Source organism: Fusarium sambucinum, chromosome II (genome assembly GCF_050947815.1).
Source record: "Fusarium sambucinum isolate potato_lamoka chromosome II, whole genome shotgun sequence".
Taxonomy (NCBI): Eukaryota; Fungi; Ascomycota; class Sordariomycetes; order Hypocreales; family Nectriaceae; genus Fusarium; species Fusarium sambucinum.
In genome coordinates this window covers 6030102-6053510 of record NC_139293.1, presented here as the reverse complement: position 1 = coordinate 6053510, position 23409 = coordinate 6030102, and the positions used below count along the sequence as shown (strand labels likewise).

The window sequence follows — 23409 nt, the reverse complement described above, 5'->3', positions numbered from 1 at the left end:
AGATAAGTTGGTACCGTTTGTTCGTTTCTATTTACATCAATTGCTTAAACATCTATTTGGTTTGTTCTCTTTCCCAATGGACTAGTCAGCTATAGTGGTAATGATCTTGCCATCATCATCGTAAAATATCTCTTTGGCTTTGACTGATCTCAAGTGATCGACGCCCTTGCTCAACTCACAGTCATGGTAGAAGAGGTAGGTCTTGCCCTTGAACTCGACAATCGAGTGATGTGTCGTCCATCCCAGCACTGGCTCCAGAATTCGACCTCCATAGGTGAAGGGCCCAAGAGGACTGTCACCGATGGAGAAGCAAAGGAAGTGTGTGTCTCCTGTAGAGTACGAGAAGTAGTATTTACCATTCCTCTTGTGAACCCACGCTGCTTCGAAGAAACGTCGGTCGTGGTCGTCTCCTAGAATGGGCTTGCCTGTCTCGGGGGCAAGGATCTGGATTTCCTGAACATCACCTACGAATTGGTGCATGTCGTCGCTGAGCCTGGCAACTCTTGGTCCTTGGGCGGGCACACCTTCGCCGCTGACTTCCTTAGGGCCCTGCCACTCAGGATCAAAGATATCGTTGCCCTTTTGATAGCATTGCAGTTGTCCACCCCAGAGACCTCCGAAGTAGAGATATCCCTGTCCATCGTCATCCACAAAGCTTGCGGGGTCGATGCTGTAGCTGCCCTTGATAGGCTCTGGGTCCGGGGTGAAAGGACCCTCTGGCTTGTCGCCTACAGCAACACCAATTCGAAAAATTCCCTGTTTATCTCGCGCGGGGAAATAGAGGAAGTATTTGCCGTCCTTCTCAGCGGCATCAGGAGCCCAGAGTTGCTTGGACACCCAGGGAATGTCTTCTGTTTTCAGGACAACACCATGGTCAGTAACCTCGGCAGGCGGGTCTAGGCTCTCAGCGCTAAAGACATGGTAGTCGGCCATATCATACTGATCGCCATTGTCGTTGAACTTGATATCAGTCTCACGATCGTGAGAGGGATAGACATAGATCTTTCCATTGAAGACATGTGCTGAGGGGTCAGCACTGTAGATATTGGTGATGAGGGGCGCCATAATGATGGATGAGTAAAGAGGGAGGGCTGTATTGGTCTGGTTAGGGAGCTACAGATCGAAAATGGTCAAGAGTAGACAGCCTTTAATAAGTGAATAATAACTCATTGTATAATATGTATAATTGACCCCGCGTTAGCTTGTGAGTCTGATATGAGGCTCATGTCATTGATTTATCCAGCAGCACCATGTAATTACCCGGGTTGAGTTCCACACATTTGTTATGATGAACTTGACGAACAAGAACCAAGCACTAAGACATGAACTTCCGTGGGTAGGTATCTACCTATGGAGCATATGCCTGAGTTCGGAGAATGTGGGTTGATGGCAACGGGGTGGCGGCTAAATGAACCGGTAAAAATTCACAATAATCTCAGCAATTCGCTCGGAGGTGTAGTGTTTGTCAGGACATTCTACCAAATTGTCGTCAATTTTGGCGTTGTTCTTTATGCTGCCTGATATTTATAACACAACCTTGCCTCATTGATCCTGACATTGCCATTTAGGCAAAATGCTAACCAAAAATGCCGGTGCGATGCGCCAAAATGCGGGCATAAGCCAGCTTCAGGGTAAGTGGCAACAAGGGCGGCAATGTCATGACATTATTATTTTCAACGTATAATTCGTTGGGTAAAATAGGGAGGGTCTCGGATTTGTTGCCAAAATAAGATCGCCAAATCGCAAAAATACAGGCTACTGGCCAGCCCACTGTTGGGATGTTGAGCCTAAAAGTCCTGAACACCAGTCTCACCCCGCCGTCTTGCTGCTTGTAACGATGGTTCATCCTCGACTGTCCAGCTTGGTTCTTCATCGTCGAACCACGCATCTTCAGCGTCTCGTCTGAGCATGGTATCGAGATCTTCATCAATGTCGATTGGCCCATAGTCGACGTCCTCGTCCAGGCCATGGACGAAGCGCTCTTCAAGAAAGGCATGCCATAAGAGTATACCGTTAGCCTTGTCAGCGGCTGGCTTCTCCCAAGGATGCTCAAGATCGCCAATTAAAATTTCAACTCTGTCGCCTTCCTTGAGCTGTGCGAGTCTAGATTCCCCTCGTTGCAGATCAGCCTCCAGCGTCCGGCCATAGCCTTTTGCTTTACCCTCAGCCTCACGCTCCGAAGCTGTGTGAAACCTCTTGACTAGCCGCTCATATAGCACAGGATCTGGGCGCAAAGTCAGGTTGGGAGTCAGGGATAGTCGAGTTGTACAGCTTTACCAGCGAACTCATGCTCAAGGTTCTCAAAGTAAGAGGGATGCCGAGCGAGATACTCTCGCCTTCGATTCTGCGCTTGGATCTGCGCAGTCCGAGCTGGAGATTTAGGTCCTCTAGGGACGGGCTTATCAGGCGGGCGCTCGCCTTGGAGTATTGATATTATAGGAGCCATGGCGATGTGTTTGTAATGAGTAGATAATGATATTGAGACACTTCTGTTTCTGGTGGGTGGGTAAACGAGAGGGAGCTGATCGAAGTTAGTGCTCGTTGGTTTAGTAATGACAAACAAAAAGACAACAACAGCACACTGGCCGCACCTAACATCGGTACCTCAGCACCAACATGAAATTTATGTTAGGCCAGACATAATTCTCCCTCCCCTTCCATCTTCACAAATCAATAGAGAGTACCATAGGAGAAGAGGTTTTTTATTTTTAACATATGTAGATGATAAAATAAGGCTGTCGACCGGCTATTAGCAGTACCTACATATCACATTGAATTCTGACATGCTATATGTACCTTTGGTAGCCAGCCGACAGCCTTAAATTGTCATCTAGGCATGTCGAAATCCCCCCCCCCCCCCCTCCCAAACCCGCGATGGTAGTCTTCTGTTGTTTTCTAGATACCTTGAAGGTAAGTACTAGATACTTCTCTTTGCAATATCAACAATAAATCCACCAGCAACCAATCCGCTAATAACAGGGTCAGGTGGTATCACGGTGGGCAGTCATGGGTGGTGCCACAGTTATCATGTACAGGTATGTAGACTGAACTGGCGACTGGCAGCTTGTTAAGGCGTTGCATTGCAGCTAGCACTCATTGATATTATCCATGAGTTATGACACAAATTTGGGAGTGGATGCGATCCAGAAACATCTGTCTTTGACGTGGCCGATTCATACTGACAACAGCATCGGAAATCAGACTCAGGCATTAAAAGGAACAGGGGGGAGCCTTCTTTAGAGAAAACAATCAAAACCATAAACTACGTATTGACTGTTTCTGGCAGGCAAGACGCTGGTCCGGACGGAAATAAGTTGAGATTGACTTGGATACCCCCTGTCAATTGTAGACGCTCGGATGGCATCTGAATGGACGCAAACACTCCATGTGGGATGGATGCAATGAGCTGTGCATTGTAAGTTCCAGGGCACTGCTGACTCGGCTGAAATTACCATCATATCGAGCCCAAAGCTTGCTTGGGAGATATCCGAAGGGGACGGGAGCTTGGGGATCCCATCAACACTGCAACGGCGGATCTGGCCTGGTCTGGCACTGGCATCCCTCAATCATTTCCTACCTTTGATTAATATGAAGAGCATCCTCTTCTGTCGCCGACTTGCTTCTGACTGGTCTTCATTCCCCTTTTTTAAACCCATAACAGCCTTGCGTCAATACCCTACCCGAAGGAGCCCTTGCTCATCGATAATATTGCGAGACTGGGTACGTACGGGTCATTTTATTCCAGTTTTCATTACCTTCGCTCATTCAATCTTCTTAAGAACATTGTTTTTGTCCATCTTTCATTTGTCTATTTTTACTTCCTACCTTTCAATTCTTCGCCATAATTGTTAGGTTCATCGGTATCGGTCGGTGTCTTACTCTCCCTGCTTCATCGCCACTTTCGAGGTCCATCCAACTCCACGTTTAAGCCGCGTCCCATCCACATAGGATGCCCATGTCGTCCTCATAATGGGAGCTACCGACATTGCCTCGCGCCTTCGAGCCAAATTTACGAAGCGAAGACACTCGACAGCAGGTTCTCAAGCATCTTCGAACCAGAGCGTTACCGACACCTCATCGTCGTTCGGAAGCCGTCAAGTCGGAGATCGTGATCAGGCTCGGGCTCGGTCTCGCCAAAATGGAGATGGAGATCGTTCATCCCGCGCCGTGAGTAATTCAAGGGGCACCCTTAGTAGCCGACGTGGTATGACGGCGACAACCGATGACTCGCAACGACAACGAGAAGATAGCGACGAGTTCGCAAAGGTCGAGATCTCTCGCCGAGTATCAGGAGCAGACGCAGACACAGGAAACTCCAATTCAGACTCGGCAGAAAATACATCCTCGGAGACAGATGCTGAAGCGCCCGGAGCGGTTCCACCCGCTAAAAATCATTCCACAGCGAGAGCCGCAGCACTGAAACGCTCGACCCCCCCTGTAGACCAGGAGGGCCTTGGCGAAGAGCCTGCTACAGCCGCCACTAGCTCCAGCTCCAACTCTAGCTTGAGCGACCAGCACCAGCACCAGCCTCCGCCACAACCACAACCTCAAATCAATCCACCACCGTTGATCTCCCCTTCACTACATCCACAAGAACAGCCGTCACCATCGCGGCCACGTCAGGCAAGCTCGAACCTCGACCGAATTCACGAGGACGCACAGGATTCGGATTCTGAATCACCCACTGCGCGCCCCAGACCTGTCACGAGTTTAGACTTGGATGCTGCCCCTGTGCTTGCTGGACACAATGACGACGACCCGTTGAGTCCAGACCAAGCTCCCAATTCCCCCAGATCTGCCGCGTTTGCGCCTTTGGCAGCGGCTACCTTGACGACTTTTGTCGCTCCATCTCCTGGTCTTCCGCCATCAGGAGTTCTTTCGGTCCCTGACTCTCCAACAGCGCGACCAGCCCCGCCCCCCAGACGACAGAGCTTGCTATCGAACCGCCAGACGACCTTGATCAACACACTCCTTTCGAATCAATCCACGCAAGAACCTAGCATAACTCAAACTCACACATACGCGCCCATAAACGGAAATATGGTGACCCGTAAGATTTGGGTCAAACGACCCCATGCTTCACCAACCCTTGTTACTGTCAACGAAGACGACCTTGTTGACGACGTCCGTGACATGATTTTACGTAAATATTCAAACTCCCTCGGTCGAAGCTTCGACTCTCCCGATATAAATATCCGCATTATACCTCGAGACCAACATTCAGAACGCATCCTCAACCCTGAGGAGCCCATGGGCAGGACGCTAGACGCTTATTACCCGGGCGGACAGACAGTTGAAGAAGCTCTTGTAATCGATATCCCCCGACGTGCGCCAAAGGCTTCCCCACGCCCTGTCGTACCAGCGTATGTTGGCAATGTATACTACAGCGAAGACGGCCGGCCTACTGAAACAAGCGATGGCTACTTCCCCCCCTCAGTGGCTGTGGATGCTCATCCTGGCGCCGTTGCCTCGCCACATCTCCCGGTGGCAGTACCCGCGCACGGCAATCCTCCAGGCCATCACTCGATTGCAGTGCTGGGGACTGGCCATATCCCTCATATCCCGTCGCCTGGTAGATCACGCACATACCAAAACCGTCCGGAACGTCCCAAATTAGGCCGTACTCACACGGCATCACCGACTCTGATACCTAACAATTCATCCGTATCTTTGGCTGCCGCTGCCGCTGCGAAGCATCCGAGCCACGGTACGCAACACTTCAACCCGAGGCTACCACATTCACGAACTCATTCAAATTCTTCAGATGCCCCTGGTATGCCGCCCGCTGCCCCTCCCCTACCGACGCCGCCCGCACCAGAGCCGTTAATAGCACATGTCTCGACACCACCTGTCAGGCCATCTTCACCCCGGCCCACAGCCAAACCAAAGAAGAGCAAAAAATCCGAGCATCCAAACCTGCCGCCAGGCATGCTCAACGGTGGTGTACCCCCCATTAATGTTCTGATCGTCGAAGATAACCCGATCAACCTCAAGTTGCTAGAGGCTTTCGTCAAGCGCCTTAAAGTGCGATGGTCAACCGCCATGAACGGACGCGATGCCGTGAAAAAATGGAGGAGTGGTGGATTTCATTTGGTTTTGATGGATATTCAGCTCCCAGTCATGAATGGACTCGATGCGACTCGCGAGATCCGTAGGTTAGAACGAGTCAACTCTATTGGAGTATTTTCTTCGTCTCCTGATGGCGAAATAACGACAGAAAATCCCGACGAGATTGACGAGAAAGATCGCCTGGACAACACTTCCCTATTTAAGAGCCCCGTAATCATCGTCGCTTTGACTGCCAGTTCATTGCAGAGTGACCGACATGAAGCTTTAGCCGCGGGCTGCAACGACTTCTTGACCAAGGTACGTTATTCCTACCACTATGCTAGCATATTGACACGTTTGGCTGACTTGAATGTAGCCTGTCAACTTCGTTTGGCTTGAACGCAAGGTTATGGAATGGGGCTGTATGCAGGCTCTTATTGACTTTGATGGCTGGCGCAAGTGGAAGGAAATTTCCCAAGAAGCTGAGGAGAATGAGGCGGCAAAGAAGGCAGCAGTTGCAGCAGCCAAGGCAAAGTCGAAAAAGAATCGTCTTTCCATGACTAAGCCTGGTTGATTGCCTCCATTTCAACCGATACCATGATGTCAGATGTCTGGTTCAATGTAGGAGAAGTCGAAGATACGCCATGGTACACTTTCCGTTGGAGACAGCAGCAAACATAAGCTGGCTCGGCGATCTATCTATCTGCTTGCTACCCAAAGATTTTAGCACGGGGTTAATGTTGGTTATGTATTTCATGGCTGTTAGATGCTGGGCGAGAAAGGAGTTGTCCAATGCTTACAAGCATGGTGGCGCAAGTAATAAACACATACGGATGTCAACGTTTATAATGTTATACCAAGGTTTCAATATTTTTAGCTCCAGAACATCATATGGCTTCATAGGCCAATCTGCAAACGTCTAGAAAGATTTTACTTCCAGCAAAAGAGTGGTTGATATATCAGAGACGTTGACCACAACAAGTCCAAGAATTATCGACTAAGATAGACTACCAGATTATCCAGGTTGTCTACCCTGAGCCTCGGGGTCGAGAAAAACAGCGGAAGGGCTTACACCAAAAACCGCCGATCACCCACCCAGATCTTTCCGCTGTTTTTTTCCGACCCCCTACCCAGCCTGACAAAAACTAGGTAGCCTGTAGCTCACATATTTCGGTTTGTAGTGATGTGGACCTACCCCACTACCGGAACATTTGGAAACTCCGAACAGCTGAAAAATTGCTACACTTGATGAACAGCTTTAAACACCTCTCAACAAGCCCAGCCTTTTCCGATTCGACATCCAGCCAATTCCAATCAATTGGTCCTGGGTCGCATGTAGTGCAGCAAGCAGTCAGAGAATATCTGAAGCTGCTGTAATCATGCCTCCTCGAGTGCGCGGCGCATCGACGCCGCTGGCTGGCCTCGATGCCGCCGTTTCTATCTCCTCCAGGAGTCCCTCCCCATTCCTGCGAACGTTCTCGACAACGCCATGCCGCGAGAAAATGAGCAAGGGTCGCGCGAGGATGTTCGAGTGGTTGAACAATGGCGGTGGCAGGAGTCTTGCTGAGGCTGGTACCAGCCCTAACTACCTTGGTCCTCACCAAGATCAGCCTTTTCCTCTTAACCCCTTGTTCCGAAGTCAACCTGTGCTGGCCGATCAGGCACGCGAGATTATCTACGACAAGGTGATAGGCAAGGGTGAGTCGCTCAAGGCGGTGTCTGCTGAAATGCACATCGACGTGAGACGAGTTGCCGCCGTGGTGCGGTTAAAGGAGGTTGAGAAGCAATGGAAATCTGAAGTAAGTACAGCACTCAATAATCCCATTGCCTGCCCTGCTATATGATGAGACCAAACAAAATTTTCGATTAGTCTTGAAGACACCTACATGGTTATACTTTTACATACTCTGATAGCATTACCTGATTGGGTTTACGTCACTTTCTACGCCGGATAACAATGCTAACCTATTTCAAGGGCAAGCAGCTGGCAGTTCCTTACGCCAAAGCAGTCATGAAAATGTTGCCCAAGACATTCTGGGAAGAGGGTGCGGAGAACGTACCACACGAGCCCATCAACGAGATTCACGTGCACAACCTCACAATGCAACAACTGTTTGCGCCCGTGTCAGAATCTCGGCATTTCACACGAGAAGATGCTGCCAAGGCCTTTCACGATAATATGCTCTCTGCAGATTCGCGATCGCCTCAGCGTGAGCTCATCAATATGGAGAGAAATGTTATCAAAGGTGTTCCTCGTCCAGAGGCCTTAGCCAAGTTCCAAGAAATCACTCAGAATCGCGAGAGTGAGATGGCCGACGAGATGCAGCGTCGTCGTTGGCGTATAGAAGACAGGACGAGTCGAATAACGACGGACCGTTATGAGTTCCGGTTCAAGCCTATGAACACTGATGACGTGGGGCGCGACGGTCGTTCAAGAAAGGGAACCGGATGGCGCTACGGTGCACCTTTCGAGGACCGCAAGCGTGGGTTGGTCAAGATTCCTACATCGGTGCCTTGAACTGTATGATTGCGAATGGAATATGGCGAATGACTTGCCTTCGATGGCATGAATGTACAGCACGAATCAATGCCAGATATCAAGTGGTGTATTAATTAGATATGGATCAAACAAGGGTCCAATGAAGAACAGCGCTTGAGTTTTTTTTTCGTTTATATGTGATCTTGATATTGATCATTGGCGATTGATCTTTTGCATCATGGTATACTTAATGCCTAGGCTATTGGTTGCTATGGGGTACGATCAAGTTTTTCCGAACCTGCTTGAGATCGTCTTCTGACAGTCCGCAGTACTTGACAAGGTATTGCTCAACAGAGCCATGTTGCTCTCTTAATGTTCTCAGGGCTGCCAGCATGTTTCCAGGCTGAGCTCCAAGCATTCGTTTGGCACCTTCGGGGTTCTCTTGGAGTTCGGGGATCTTCATCACTGCCTTGAGAAGCTCGTCTCCGAAATCACCAAGTCCCACCTCTGTGAGGGCGTACTCGCGGGCGATGGTCTGATCATCTACGCCACAGATTGACAGGATAAAAGCACAAATGACTCCAGTTCTGTCCTTGCCTGCCGTGCAGTGGATGAGTAAAGGTGAAGGGTCTGGCCTGGCCAGGTGTGAGATGATAGTTCTGATAGGTTTCGTTCCCGTTTCCCATATTCCTCGATAAGCCTCCACAAAGCCCTCGCTTCCCTCAGCCGTGTAGTTCTTGAACCGTACAGCAATAGCCTCTGGGCCATAGTCTTCATCCAGGAAGACGGGAACAAAAACACGTTCCGCGCCTGGCCACTCACGAGTTCCCGTGGCGTAGCGCTCAATCTCAGTACGGGAGCGCAGATCGTAAACGTGCGAGATGTTCAGATTCTGCAGCTCTGCGATTCCGTCTTCGGTGAGACGAGACGGCTCTGCTGAGCGGAAGATGAGACCAGACTTGATCGTGTGGTCGGGGCGTGACTTGATAGGAAGTGGGCAGCCTGCGAGGTCCCGGAAGTTGTGAAGCCCGGAGATGGAGTGGAAAGGAAGACCGAGATCTGCCATTGTATTCACTGAGAAAGGTTGGGTTATGAGCGAAGCGTTATATGAGGTCAGAACTCAGGCAGCACTATCACTGTTCTTATTATTGTCAGTTTGAGAATCGACCGAACGTGGCAGTCTGGGGATGGAGAGTTGCGGTTGAAAGTGTGGGGCATCCATCACTCATACCTCGGCATGGGTATATCGAAGAAGTCGAGACCATGAACCTACTAAGGTACTGTACGCTCTTTTTATACGATTATGATCTTCTGATCTATGAAAGCTAGTCTATAATGACTGAGTCAATCAATTAAATGCTTTGTTCACCAATGAGCGAAAATAATGATGTAGCAAAACAAAGAGGCATACAATGCTAATTGTGGGTCTTGGCTTAAAGAGAGTGCAAAGTTGGATTTCTATTGATAACAGAGACAGAGGAATAAGATGAAACAAAAACCAACCTAGGCGCGAGCCCTATTCTAATTTTTGTCGAACCATGGAGACAAAAGAAAACAAAAGACGATACCCCCTCCCTCAAGCTACAGCAGCCGCTCGAAGACAACAACACTATCCTGTAATAAACGGCCGCTCTATTCTGAGTCCCGTATGGGAGGGATGGCATATCAACCCACAGAAAATCCTGAGCGTCTCGCCGTCTGTCATCATCTAACAAACTCCGCATCTTGGACAGCGACGGACGTTGCAGTTGGGGCAAACCGGGTCAGTGACGAGGTTAAAGAAGCCGTGAGCGCAGTTGCACTATAAAGATCAGTATGCTATTGTTACAGGCGGGTTTCCTGTTGCTTACACATTTCCATTGAGATTGAAAGTCAACAATCTGGCCCCGGTTGCCGGCAGAGGCTGGTGAATCTGCGCTGCAACAAGTTAGAACTCGATCAGAGAGCGAGAGAGAATATAGCTATGACATACAAGTTACCGCTAGCCATTTTTGTTTGTCTTTTCGAGTTGGAGAATGGGTATTATTTGGCTTGGATGCCCAAGTATTCGAATGCTTCTATTGAGACAGATGTCTGGTTCGATAGTAAGAGAGAAGTGTGATACTGGCTTGATGATTTGGCATGTCATTGCGAAGGATCTGAATTTATATAGTATGAATGAGAATGAGTGTTCGAGGCGTTTACAACCTAGGGGTCTGCGGTTTGGAACTTTCTGCTGCACGAACTACATTGTAGTTGAGGAAGTCATGAAAAACAATGCCAAACTGCCCTTGCAGTAAAAACAGTGCCACACAACTCCATCTTTGCGATGTTCTCTTTGCTTGAAAACGAGCTTGCTCCACGTTAGCGGTATACTAAACTCCTCGACGGTTACAGTTTTTTTGGCCGAGAGAGGAAGTTGATAGGATGAAAAGCAAAGAATGGAAGACTAAGCCCCGTCTATAATGACTTAAAATGCTTCCTTTTGCGCAACTGTGTCATACATCTCTGAGGTTTCGGAGGCCAGACAATGATAACAGGGCCAAAGTTAAAGCAAAGCAGTCTTGTATTGGGGGCGATGTTAAACCGCTAGTTGGACTGTGCCTCAATTGAATAGAACGCTAAGCAAGGCGATTAAGTTAAGCTTACGAGAGTTCCTGAATGATACAAAACATTACCATTGCCTGGCTCGTATTTGGACGTCTTCTGCTGGCACTTTCAACTACCTGGGTCAATGCGGCTCTGCTCTGTATGCGGCTCTGCGGTATCAAATAGGGCTGGCTTTGGATGTTGAAACGGCCTGAAGGGGAAAGAATAGATATGCACTGCCACATCAAACTACTGAGACCATGAGTGGGAGTTGACCAATCCTGAAGGTTGGGCGCTTGTTACAACTCAACTCGTGCCACAAACACAACAAACTGCGCTTCTAGAACAGAGAGCAATACAAGGTAAACAATGCTAATATGAGCATTTTGAGGATTTGCTAATTGCAATTTACAGAAATTCCTTGTATTGGAAAGATTACTTCTGTAACGAACCTCAATACCTTGTATCGGTGTACTCCGTCTGACTTGATCCTTCCAGGGTAGAATGCTGATAATGTTGCTGCCTTGAGTCGGTTAGGCAAGGCAGCAGCAACCAGTTGAATGAAACTTAGGCTCTGTTCCTAAACTCAACATACCTACCTACCTATACACGACAAGCAGAGCTTTAGACATAGCCCGACAAATAACAACCTGCCTGTTACAGCTTCGTATCAGACAAGAATAACAACAAAATTACTGTGTATATACATATTCACCTAGTGCTGTGGAGACGCTGAGAATACTAGACTAAATCACAGAAACGCAAAATGTCAGTCAACTACATAAAAGTTGAAACAACAAGATGCTGATCACATTAGACAAGGTAATAACAACAAGCGGGACAATCCGGCTTCGGTACTCCCATGCACGATCAGGGGTCACGAAGCACTAAAACAAGGCTAGCTCAAGCTACGTCATACCTCTATTGGTGAATCACGACAATCTGGGTAGGTAATTTAAAAGAAGAAAATTTGTTAAAAACTTTGGGTGATCTTGGCCTTGCCTGTTTTGAACTGGGCTGGCATTGAGTGCATGACGGCAGAGGCTTTCCACTTAGTTGTAGGTATTAATTAACCAGCGGTCTACCTACCTTTCACCAAAATCTGGGAGCTCTCATTGATAGTCGAAGTGACGTTCTACAATAAGCCTTCGTAATTGCTAAGGTACTCCAATTCACTACATACCTCCTAAAGACTACCTACAATATATCTTCATTACCACCCTCATCCCCTTCACTCCTGATACGCAACCACCCGAAGATAACATCAACTCCCTGGAGCTCATTTGCACTTCCCCCAAAGCGATTGAATTGAAACGGCGATCATGGGTATCAAAGATCTAGCTATCAGCTACGTGGTGTTCACCGTCATTCATTTCTTCCTCTTTGCCCTTGCTCTGGCAACCTGTGGTCTATATGGCACCGACGTCCATCATGCGAACCAGCAGGGCAAGTACTCCGACTCGAAATGGGTAAGTAATTGAATTCATTTGTGTCATTGTGTGACCCGACATAATGCAGTGCTGACAAGAGTGCCAATGTGCAGGTCTACGCTGTGGTTGTTGGTAGTATTTCTGCTGTGACGTGTGTCCTCTACTTCGTTCCCTTTGTCCTGCGTATCGCCGGTGTCTTTGTTCCGGTATGGGACTTTATTCTCTTCGTTCTCTGGATCGCCCTTTTTGGCGTGTTCGGCAAGGTGAGTTGACATCAATCAGCCCTCCCCCGGGTGGTTACTGCAGACGGCTCACGGCTAACTCCAACATCACAGATGTATATCAACGAGGACGCTGAGGGTGATGGAGACGTCAGACGCATGAAGAACGCTGTCTGGGTTGATCTCACCAGTGCCCTCCTCTGGTTCATCGCAGCATTAGGGGCTTTCGGATACTGGTGGAAGCATCGCGACCACAGATCGCGCTTTACTGGTCGCGCTCACGTCTAATCAAATATCGGGCCCAGACATGCATGTTAACGCCCCCTAATGAGGAGAAGGATGAACCAAGCTTGGTCCGTACACAGTGTAAGTCACGACTTGAGATAATAGGTACCTTGTTCAGAAACAACGACGATAATGGAAAGGAAGGAAGGAAGGAAGCCTGCCGGTCAGGCCAGTGGACTGCCGAGCTACGGCACGATTCTGATACTGTTGACTGTTCTGTTCTGTCTTGTTCTCTTTCCTGTTTTCACTTGAAGAAAGGCTGCGTGGTTCCTGAAATAATAATACCGTATTAACTCATGAGATTCGGTAGCGCCTGTGGATACAAAATGTGAAAACCTACAGCATTCATTGGTCGTCTAACTCTTGAGTATCCGGTACTTTACTATTAGTCAAATCAAGAAATCTCCTGGGATCCACAGGCGCTACCGAATCTCATGAGTTGATACGGTAGCTATACAGTATTGGAGTTAATCTCATTGTTATCACGCGAATCGACTGTATACATCAGCAGTTAAGCAATGGAACCATTTGCGGCAGCCTCCCGCGAGGCGTATACCCAACCTCTGGTTCGATCTACCAATGATTGTCGCCCAAGTGAAAACTGTCTCGCAAATTAATTGCCCAGTGAGTCACCGCAAGTTTCGTGTGAAATCATCACGGGGTTGTGTCGCTAATTCTACCCGTAGGTGTGCAGGCCTGCAGGTCGCGTTTGCGCCAAGATGAGTGATATCCGAGATAGCCTGAGGGACAAGAAAATGATAGCATGGTGCAGTATGCCGCAACTTCAATATCGCACCATCGCGGCGCAGGATGTTTGAATGTTGCACCTACCAGACCAAGACACACAGGCAAAGAGGGGTCAAGCGTCGATCATGGACAGCATTTTTGCCCCAAGACTCTATTGAAGTGATGTGACGATGACGGCTCACAATCAAGAAGGGGTCTTTTGCAAGGGTCCGGCGTTTGAGTGGTTGCTCTGCCGCTCTGACCTTGGTTTTTGGGTGTGATAACAGTCTTGACCCATTCGGGATTGTGAAAGGAAGGGATGGCAAAGCGGCGTTTGTGAGCATGCCAAGAAGCCAAGTCACTTTTCTTCGACGCCATGACGTCGATCAGTAACCTGATAAAAGCTCCATGTGGGTCCGCTTGTTAGAGCCCGTTTGTTTTCGGTACAGTCCAAGGATATTCTTTGTTGACCTGGAGCACACAGCAAGAGGAGGGAGAATATGTAACAGTGCAATGCAATGCAATGCACCATAGGTAGTTACCGTAAGCGATTTGGCTGTTTATCTTCACCCCCAGAAAACAGTAAGTTGAAAAATGCGGAATGGCACGTGGAAATATTCTATGATATTGGTACATACATTGTTCGCTCAAAGGACATTGAATCGTAGGTATGTAAGAATAAAGAGCAACAACGATACTTGTACAATTAAAATTATTAGTAACTATTATCAGAAATACGAATTGTGAGCAAATGCCATCTCTCTTTGGTTCATCAATTTCTTTGATGGGCCAGGTAGGTACGTACTATGTATTGGGTGCCTGAAAACCCGACCGCATATTCGCAGGAACAAAAACAAATTACCTAATAAGAGATGGCTCTAGTGGCATAAACGGACTGTTCTGGTGGGTGATTTCGTCTCGTATATCCGTACTCTCTGTAGCCAAGGCTTTTCTTTGCTATCAGGCCAATATACCATCGCGGAATCGGGTAAGTCACCGTCGAAAATCGTCATCGGCCAAAGCCCTTGGCCACGTAGGGTCCTCAAAGGGTCCCTACAGCAAATCTCAGGGACTGACTTGCTGCCGCCTGTTCTGTGTGTACCTACTAGTCTAGTCAGTCACGGCGTCTGGACGTTGACCGGGGGTTACCATTTGTCCCATTGACAGGTGTTGTCTGTTCAATCTGACTCTTTCTCGCTTGGCCAAGTCAATATGCGCTTAGTGTATTCGTTTGCGTTGGTGGTCTGGGGCTCACAGGTATCTCTTGGCACAAATGCTAATACGGAGGACTCGGTAAAAGAGAATAGAAAGTACTCTCGTCGCACACAAATCATGACAAAGCAGTTACCTATCAAAAGTCCTGCCCACATGGTTAACCTCCAGAGGGCACTGCACTGTACCCAAAAGCGGGTTCTGGTGTTGAAAACATAGAGCCGGCCTGACGATAGGAGGTAAGCAACTCGCTTTAGAGTGTGTCGTAGAACGTCGCAGAGATCCACCAAAACCTTCGCCTTGCCCTGGCCCTGGACTACCTAAGGTAGTTGTTTGACTGCGGTTTTGCGATTTGGGCTCACGTCCCCACGCTCCTCGCTTCAATCTCTCCAGGGCCGATCAGTAGACGTCTTGGTATTCCCACTTTTCGTGTCGGTTTGTTGGTTGGGATTGTGTGATGGATGGAAGGGGATACCTACCTAGGGAGAGGCAAGATCAACCAAATCAAAAGTGACTCGCTTGCGATAACAAAACCGTTTCGGGACCCTTTGATCTCCATTTCTTAGCAACCCTTTATTTCTCGACCCAAAGAAAGGCACAAGATTTGGAAAGTAGATGCTACCTACTAACCTTCATATTATCGGGGGCCTGTGATTGCCATTTCCATCTTGACGCCTCCATCACTTCCTTCAATTCCAGTTCTCACTCTAGTGGCCAGGGCTGCCCTCCTCTTCCTCTTGCTCTTCCTCTCTTGTGCCTGTGGGCATTCCAACAACCACTTCGCACAACACAAAAGCCGGCTCTCTTGGCTTTTTATTGATTTGCGACACCCACTGCCCCTCACTGCAAATCATCCATTCATCCATCGACCACCGACTGTCGCCTGCCCACCTGTCCACGACTCTTCACCATCCGCACGATCTCTTGACTTTCTCGGAAACTGTTCATATATATGTACCGGCGTTGGCGCTTACTGTACGATTTGGATTGTCTGATCACCAGTAAGACGAATACGCATCCTCCGAAAGGCCGGACATTCAATCTCCAGACATCGAACCACGGCTACGACAAAATGGCCAGCTTCGCCAGATCGATCAAATCCCCTTACCTCTCGCCGCGCATGCGACCTTCAATGTCGGGACGCACCATGTCTGCAAACTCTGACCGCTCAAACACAAACAATAACTCGCCCAACAGTCCCCGATCTGATGATCTTGGTGATTTTAATCTGTCTGGACGTAACACTCCAACAATTCACCATCACTCCAGGCCAAGTCAGGGACGAGACGGTTTTTTTTATGGCGAAGACATTTCTCGGACTTCCTATTTCACTGGTAAGTTTATTCGAATTTGCTGGAATGCATATCCCTCCTTTGACCCCTGATTGCCCATCACTATCCACCCCACCTCTCCTCTCATTGATCTTTTATCGCCTACGCTCAAGTGAGTGTTCTCAATCTGTTTGCGGCCGGACGTCGGGGTCAGCTCCGGCCGATAATCCCGAGCGGAGGCGGGCATCGCTGCGTTGGACCCGGCACCTGGCACCTCCGAAGTGAAACACGTCCTCTCCACAAACTGGTTCAAGGCCACAAAATCGTCTAGTCAGGATCCAGTATCCCTTGGCACATGGCATAAGCTCTGCAGTCCAGTCCAGTCCAGTCCAGCTCAGTCCAGCTCAGCCCAGTTCGCTTTCTGTACACCACCAGCTGTGTACAACGGATCGATGCCAGTGTGGAAGTTAAGTGTGTTCTTTCTTGGGGCAAGATCGAACCATTCGAGAGCCGCCACAACGCTACCGTTCCACGCTGCGGTGCATCAAAATTATTTTTCAACCAATGGTGCATGTCATGGTTGACTGGCGCAAAGCGCGGGGCGGGATGAGGTCTCGGGAGGGACGCTCCCGCACCACCGTTTTGAAGATTCCCATCCCATGCATCTCCATTTTCATTTCCCCATTCTTATCCACAGCAAATAGCGCTGGGTCAGGTCGACTTTTTCCTGTCTGGCAAGTTTTCGACCCCTCTGCACCTCGCATTTTGCTTATACTTTCCGCTTTTCCTATAATCATATGCCCTGGTCGGCCTCATTTCCAGCCTTTGCGAGCCAAGCCTGTCTGGGGAATGACCATGGTATGGCACTACTGATACCCCCTCTCCACTCGCTCCCGTCCCAGCCATCGCGGGGTAGCCCCATCCCTCGTCCCGGGGTTGGCCGTTACGAGTGATGCCTGCACTACCGGCTTTTGCTCAAGAAACTTCTTATATCCCCATGCTATGCCTCATTTTCCTGGTTTCCGTCCTGCTGTCATCGACCCTCGTCACCAGCCGTTCCATTTTGATAGACCTTTATCCCAAACTCTTATACTTACACATGCTTGTCAATTAGATGACACTGAACGACCTTCTGCCACCCCATCCGCTCCCTCGACGCCTCGCAGCCGTAGTCACGCTCGGCCGATAGTTATTGACCTACCTCAACTCAAACGCTTCACTTCGGCTCCTGCTCGCACACCTCCTGAGCCTCTATCTGCACGAGGTGATTTGCCTGGGTAAGATGATTTGGTTCCAATTGAGCGACTAAAATATACTCATACAATGACAGAGGATATTTTCCCCTCCACGAGGACCCCACCAGTCGTGTGCACCGTCCACACCCATTCCAGCATCACCCAGACGCCCGTATGAGCCGTCTCATCTCGGAATCAGGACCAATATACGCGGACCGTCCCACTTCACACCCTGCTCAAAGTGCACTCATGTCTCAATCAAATACACCAGTTGCTTCATATCTTGCCCCGGGCTTCCATGACAATCCACTTCCCATGGGCAAATACTATCCATCAAATTACGAGAGCAGAAACGGCAACCAGGGCAATATACGGCCCCCACTAAACGGGACTATGTCATCCAATATTGGGCCTGATTCCCAGACAGTCCCTCGCACAAGTAGCCAGTCAAACCCGGAGACAGAGCTCCGTCGCAAGCTGCAGCAGTATCAACGCGACATGATTGCACAAGCAAGTATGGCTGCCAACGAACTTCTCAGCACTTCGGCCAAGTCAGGCGACAAACCCAGCATATCACTCAACTCCCTACCACTCCGTGACTCGCGCTTCGCTACTGCCGGATCTCACAAGCCTATATCACCCAGGCTTCATCCCTTGGGAAGTCCCGGTCCTGTCACTCCAATGGATCTTGAGTCCATGAGCAGTGGCGATTACTTAAGCCGATAGCGAAATGAGACAATTGGGGAATCGATCTGTCATTATAACAAATATAAACTCGGATTGAGTAAGATTACACATTGGACAGGGATATTGACTTGGTTTTCTTTCACAAAAGGCGTTGGATGGAGATGGGCCCCATGGTGGCCCGCTATCACTCCTGGGTGGCATTGAGCGTGTTATTTAATTGCATCTGGTTCAATAAGATACCGAACGTGTAGTAAAGGCATGATACCCATAGAATACATATCATTTGTAAGGACTTTATGGTGATCTTCCACCTTCTTCAACTGCTATGAATGATACATTGTAAGAGGGATACTGGTCTTGAGCTAAACTTGAAAAAAAATTGGCGACGTATGTATTGCGGCTGACTGACAGGGAACTAGTAGTTCACGAAATGCTTAACTGTTGGTTGGTAAGGGTGAATTTGGTAATTTATAGCCTCACCGAAGGTAAGCCGGCTGAAGTCCCCCCCCCCCCCCCCCGGAGGGTATAAGTTCAATTCCCTCTATCGAAAAATGCAAAAGACCAAGACCAAGAGGCCTAGAAGGAAGAAGACCTGTACCTAGGCCGAGGCTTTGCCTGCGCTTCGGTGATGGAGTTAGCATCAGCGTCTTGTTCATAGTTCGTTAAAACTTCATGTTATCAGACTAAAATACAATAAGTCTTGTGGCGTTTCAATTTTCCTTCGTAAACCACCATAAGACATTTAGTATAATCACATGTATACTACTTATTCCTGTTTTGTTCTTGAGAACATACTTGACAAGGGCGGAAGAGAGGAGAAGGCGAAGAATAAACAAGAAGAATTGCAACGAATAAATGCTTGTAGGGTAGGCAGGCACCACCACAGTCCTTCCAGGCAACCACTTCCAGCGGGATGAGCACGTGACATGGCGTCGAGTTGGCTTCACTTTAACCCATTCTCCTGTTTCTACGCGTTTACATAACCAGATATTGTGTTTGAGTTGGTAAATGACCATACCAGCTTGACTCCATTGAAATGCTGAGAGAGGATTTATTTGGTGGGTTTGCGACGTCAAGCTCAAATTTCCGCCAAGAGCCATGAATTCTAGCTCAACACCTTCAACCGCCACTGTGGTTGACTTTATCTGCCTGTTCACACACGATTTGAAGAGAAAACAGAAACGTTGGCAGGATGGCGTTCTAAAGTACCATACATTCAACAAACGGGTGATGGTATATGATGATCGAAGCCACTTCATTGGCGATGCTCATTGGCAGGGAGGTGGCGATCTCGAGCCTGGTGATGAGTTTGAGCTTGATCGCGGCTCTGCCATCGTGCAGGTTTCAGACTGCACCGGAACACGAGAACAGGATTTAACAGAATTGTTGGATAAGCGTGTGAAAGAAGTCGAAAAGAGGCGATCAAATGCTGAGACAAGGACATCGGGATCGATCGCAGGAACTACTCAAACCCCGAGAAACGACCAGAATATACCCCATTTCCAACTTCGACACCGTCCGCTAAACGATCTGGTTGGGGGTACAAATAGAATCGGGAGAGCTTTCATATCCCCTCATTCACCGTACCAAGTACGCAAGATGGCCGAGAGCCCCGTTCAGCAGCAAGATTCACCTTCAGAGGACACGCGTCCGTCGAAGAGAAGAAGGCAAGAAGAGTCTCCCCCGAGCAAAATGGGGCATGCTCGTGCCCTCTTCGGGACGACATTGACTTTGACACCTTTTTCGTCTTCAGTCTCGACGTCTCGGAGTCAAGCATTACCTGTTAAGGCAGCCATGAAACCCAAGAACACATCAACAAGCACAAGGACTGACCTGCAGGACGTTTCCGAAGGAACTGGTACAAGTACAGAACAAACCTGTTCTTCAGATCCTGAAGAGCCGGAGATTCGTGCCCCTGGTCGGACAGCACCTCGCCGAGTGTTCACACAACGAGCTTCGCTTAGAGAACTACTGGCGGGCAATGAGCAGAACTGGAACGGAGAGCATCCTCGACCGAGACAGACTATGCCGAAAAACCGTCCACATGTACCAGAAAAAGCAAGACCCTATTCACCACAAAATCAAGACAATGTTGTTTCACTTTTTACACAAACAGAACAACCGGAGTGTCTTGACAATGCAAGTCAAAACCTCCCACGCTTTGCTGGCACTCGGCAAGAACCTGGAGTCGACAAATCATCCAAGTCTCCGCCCCCAACAACAGTAAACGAAGACATGGAGAATTCAGGCCGAGATCAAAAGCAGTCAGCAGGGATCAATGACGACGCGTTTCTCAACTGGCTTGCACAGGGCGAAGGTGCATTAGCTGACCACCAAACGCCAGCATCTCCAACAAATTCCCGCCCCAAACGCTTAATGATGTCGGGGAGTGATAAAAGCACATTACGCCAAAAGACCGTAGAAGAAATGAATCACACGGTAGTCCAAAACCCAATCCAGATTGATAAGGATGAACAATTTCACCCATGCCAAGTTACCCAGGCACGTTCTCGAAACCCTACTCCCAAATCACCCAGGAAGAACCAGGCAACTGCTCCGAAGACTCATAGCACTAAGCGATCATTGAACACCGATAGAGAACCACTTCCACAAACTGGAGTAGCCGAACCTCCGCCTTTAAAGCAACCGAGAACTGAACTTCGTATCAGATCGAGGCAGCGCCGTGGGTTACTTATGGTAGCGCAGAACAAGCAAAGTAAGAGAGCAGAATCATCGGGAAGATCGCTCCCATCTTCGCCAGGAACAGGAAGCGACGTGTACACTGCATCCCGTCCCGCTATTCCTACAATTCCATTGCCAGGGGAATCTAAGATGGCCCACGGCAACGCAAAAGGAATTGACTCACCCTCGCCACCGGCTAAAGAGAAAGCCTCCTTCGTGCTCGAACATAGCTCTATTCAAGAACCCTGTCACAAATCTGCCAACAAATTTGACTCAGCGATAGTGGAAAAATTATTGGATGAAGAGTCGAATAAGGACCCAAAGCCATTGCGAGGTTTGGCAGATAAAAAAATCCAGATTGAGGATCACACTTTGGACGATACTATTTCGGAGAAAGATAGAACCTCAGTGACAACACCTCGGCGCAAAAATCCGAGTCGACGCAGACGAGAAAAAGCAGCTCAAGTTGTGCCTAGTGACAATGAAGATGAAATGGCAGCACGCAACTCCCCCTCAGGAGCTGGATATTCTGATAGCCAAAACGAAAACTCATCAACTGATACCAAGCCTACAGGAGAGCGCCAGCCCACAACCAAACCCAGTGCCGAGGCGGAAGCAAGTTCCGGTCCTCAGATCACCAAGATGTTAAGAAAGAGTGTGAAGAGCAAGGAGATAATTGGCTTTACCATACCAGCCGAGGACTTTATGCCTGCTGATTTCGGCATTGGTGGTTACGGTCAATCGATAACTGCAACGACTGAAAACACGGACATAACAACCGAGAATGCTTCGCAAGGGAGTTATCACGCACTCAAGAGACCAGGGAACACCACAATTGCAGCACACCCACAGGAACCATTACGAGAGTCATCGAGAGACGACCAACCACAAAAGAAGCCGCTGCAAGAAAAACAACATCAGGGAGAGCAAACGCAAATAGAACAAACTCCACAACAACCCCAAATAAAGCAACTACCGCGTGTATCGAATCCTGCCACCAGAGGTAAGAAGGCTGCTCGGAAACAGGACGCGGCCGGGTTGCCACCACAGATTCTGGTTCAACTAGAGCCTTTCCCAGCCTCGTCTCGCATTGCATCTAGGAACTCACTACAAAGACCGAATCCCGTGAGTGACACAGCCCGATCAGAGCTACCAGGATTTTGCAAGCCGAATGGTGGTGCTTGGAGCAGGCATGCGGAAGATTTACTAGGGATGACAAGACCCTCTAAAGCAGCATCTCGATAATGATTTGACGAAATTCACCAAGTCTCCGGCTCCTACGACAAAATCCTTTCCTGACGCATGGGTGATTTGACAAGCGCTCCTGCAACTGCTCCTTAACTGAAATCTATGAACTGCAAACGACTTGTTGTGATTGGAATGCGGACAACGAGTGCTGCGGAACCAATAAGGTACGATTCTGTTTTCTAAGTGAGGGTATGGTTGAATAAAGTGCAACCAGTATCTGTACGGCAGTATGCGGCTCGCCGATAGAGTCATGTCGGCGTACCTCTTTGGTTTTGGCGAGATTTATCAGCACGATGGAGGGATGGCGTTTCGCAAGGGGCATGGATCCCAGCGTTCGAGGTTTGAAGTCGTGAATGCGATTAGGTGTGGAGCCTAGGACATATCCATACGCAATTCCGTTTGGCCATCATACTATATAAAGGACTTGATCCTCCAACTCGTCCCTCTTCACCAGTTCCAAGAACTGACCTGCCGATTCACATGGTGTCGATTGAGTGCTACAACGTCTTTCAAGGCCGAGGTAACTAAGACCAGCCTCTGTGACACAAGGATTCAAGAAACTCTGACTTTAGATTTGCACATTAGTACGTTTACCTTTCTTATATTTATATACCTTCCTGCATTCCCGCCATTGGGATCCCGCCAGAGTACAGTGGTACGAGGATCGGAGCCACGGTTGACAATAATTTAGACCACCTTGGTTTGATACTGTCCAGCTGAGTAATGATCCTGTTGATATTCTGTTTAATAATATTATGACTTGAAACGAGTCCGACTCTGAATTTGCGTGGATACCACTATTGCAAGCCTTTTGAGGTAATGAAAAGACTGAGAGAGATTGCTCAACAAAACTAGTTCAAGAGTATCTGTGCTGTCAAGCTCTTAGACAGAGTCTATGTTGTCTGACACCCCGCTCTACTTGAGTGTCGTATCGGGACCTTGAAATCTGGGGTTGTGGAAGGTTGACTCATTCTTAGATGCAGGCTTAAAGCATTGACCAACAAGAATGCTCTTCTCTCGCCGAAGTCTAAGCTTTGATGGTGCAGAATGTGGGCCAGTATGACCAATAGAAGCCTTTATCATGGCGGATCTCTTGAAAGTTCTGAGTTGTGATTGGCTTGTACTGCAGCTCTGCCTTATGACGCTATACCTTTTCGAGCACGCCGAAAGACTCAATCTCCTGCTCCTCCCACCTGCTGCGCCATGTTTCCAGTTCCCAGGGCATCCAAAAAAATTGGCCATTAGGAGCATAAGGGACAAAATTAGTAAGTCAACATAATCGGTTTAGATCGAACTTCTTAATCTATTTATTCTTAC

General features: G+C 48.6%; 9 protein-coding genes across 9 annotated transcripts; 5 read left to right on the top strand and 4 right to left on the bottom strand.

The window, feature by feature from the left end:
- Positions 1 to 81: 81 nt before the first annotated feature.
- Positions 82 to 1065, bottom strand: FSST1_008970 (glycosyl hydrolase; the record flags this gene model as incomplete). Its single annotated transcript, XM_083225904.1, has 1 exon — positions 82 to 1065. One exon carries the CDS (start codon positions 1063 to 1065, stop codon positions 82 to 84), a length of 984 nt encoding a protein of 327 aa, XP_083084931.1.
- A 722-nt stretch (positions 1066 to 1787) lies between these two features.
- FSST1_008969 (uncharacterized protein) lies at positions 1788 to 2446 on the bottom strand (the record flags this gene model as incomplete). Its single annotated transcript, XM_083225903.1, has 2 exons — positions 1788 to 2224; positions 2278 to 2446. The coding sequence occupies 2 exons, from the start codon at positions 2444 to 2446 to the stop codon at positions 1788 to 1790; spliced, it is 606 nt and encodes a 201-aa protein (XP_083084930.1).
- Positions 2447 to 3969: 1523 nt separating this feature from the next.
- On the top strand, positions 3970 to 6622 carry FSST1_008968 (response regulator; the record flags this gene model as incomplete). Its single annotated transcript, XM_083225902.1, has 2 exons — positions 3970 to 6366; positions 6425 to 6622. 2 exons carry the CDS (start codon positions 3970 to 3972, stop codon positions 6620 to 6622), a joined length of 2595 nt encoding a protein of 864 aa, XP_083084929.1.
- An 805-nt stretch (positions 6623 to 7427) lies between these two features.
- On the top strand, positions 7428 to 8566 carry FSST1_008967 (mitochondrial 37S ribosomal protein mS45; the record flags this gene model as incomplete). Its single annotated transcript, XM_083225901.1, has 2 exons — positions 7428 to 7847; positions 8024 to 8566. The coding sequence occupies 2 exons, from the start codon at positions 7428 to 7430 to the stop codon at positions 8564 to 8566; spliced, it is 963 nt and encodes a 320-aa protein (XP_083084928.1).
- Positions 8567 to 8786: 220 nt separating this feature from the next.
- Positions 8787 to 9593, bottom strand: FSST1_008966 (tyrosine-protein phosphatase; the record flags this gene model as incomplete). Its single annotated transcript, XM_083225899.1, has 1 exon — positions 8787 to 9593. The coding sequence occupies one exon, from the start codon at positions 9591 to 9593 to the stop codon at positions 8787 to 8789; it is 807 nt and encodes a 268-aa protein (XP_083084927.1).
- Positions 9594 to 10235: 642 nt separating this feature from the next.
- FSST1_008965 (uncharacterized protein) lies at positions 10236 to 10516 on the bottom strand (the record flags this gene model as incomplete). Its single annotated transcript, XM_083223881.1, has 3 exons — positions 10236 to 10328; positions 10378 to 10444; positions 10500 to 10516. The coding sequence occupies 3 exons, from the start codon at positions 10514 to 10516 to the stop codon at positions 10236 to 10238; spliced, it is 177 nt and encodes a 58-aa protein (XP_083084926.1).
- Positions 10517 to 12417: 1901 nt separating this feature from the next.
- FSST1_008964 (uncharacterized protein) lies at positions 12418 to 13034 on the top strand (the record flags this gene model as incomplete). The annotated part of the gene is made up of 3 exons (XM_083225898.1): positions 12418 to 12564; positions 12624 to 12788; positions 12861 to 13034. The coding sequence occupies 3 exons, from the start codon at positions 12418 to 12420 to the stop codon at positions 13032 to 13034; spliced, it is 486 nt and encodes a 161-aa protein (XP_083084925.1).
- A 3007-nt stretch (positions 13035 to 16041) lies between these two features.
- On the top strand, positions 16042 to 18201 carry FSST1_008963 (uncharacterized protein; the record flags this gene model as incomplete). The annotated part of the gene is made up of 3 exons (XM_083225897.1): positions 16042 to 16303; positions 17355 to 17517; positions 17571 to 18201. 3 exons carry the CDS (start codon positions 16042 to 16044, stop codon positions 18199 to 18201), a joined length of 1056 nt encoding a protein of 351 aa, XP_083084924.1.
- Positions 18202 to 19260: 1059 nt separating this feature from the next.
- FSST1_008962 (DNA helicase ZGRF1-like domain-containing protein) lies at positions 19261 to 22089 on the top strand (the record flags this gene model as incomplete). The annotated part of the gene is made up of 1 exon (XM_083225896.1): positions 19261 to 22089. The coding sequence occupies one exon, from the start codon at positions 19261 to 19263 to the stop codon at positions 22087 to 22089; it is 2829 nt and encodes a 942-aa protein (XP_083084923.1).
- Between the last annotated feature and the right edge of the window lie 1320 nt (positions 22090 to 23409).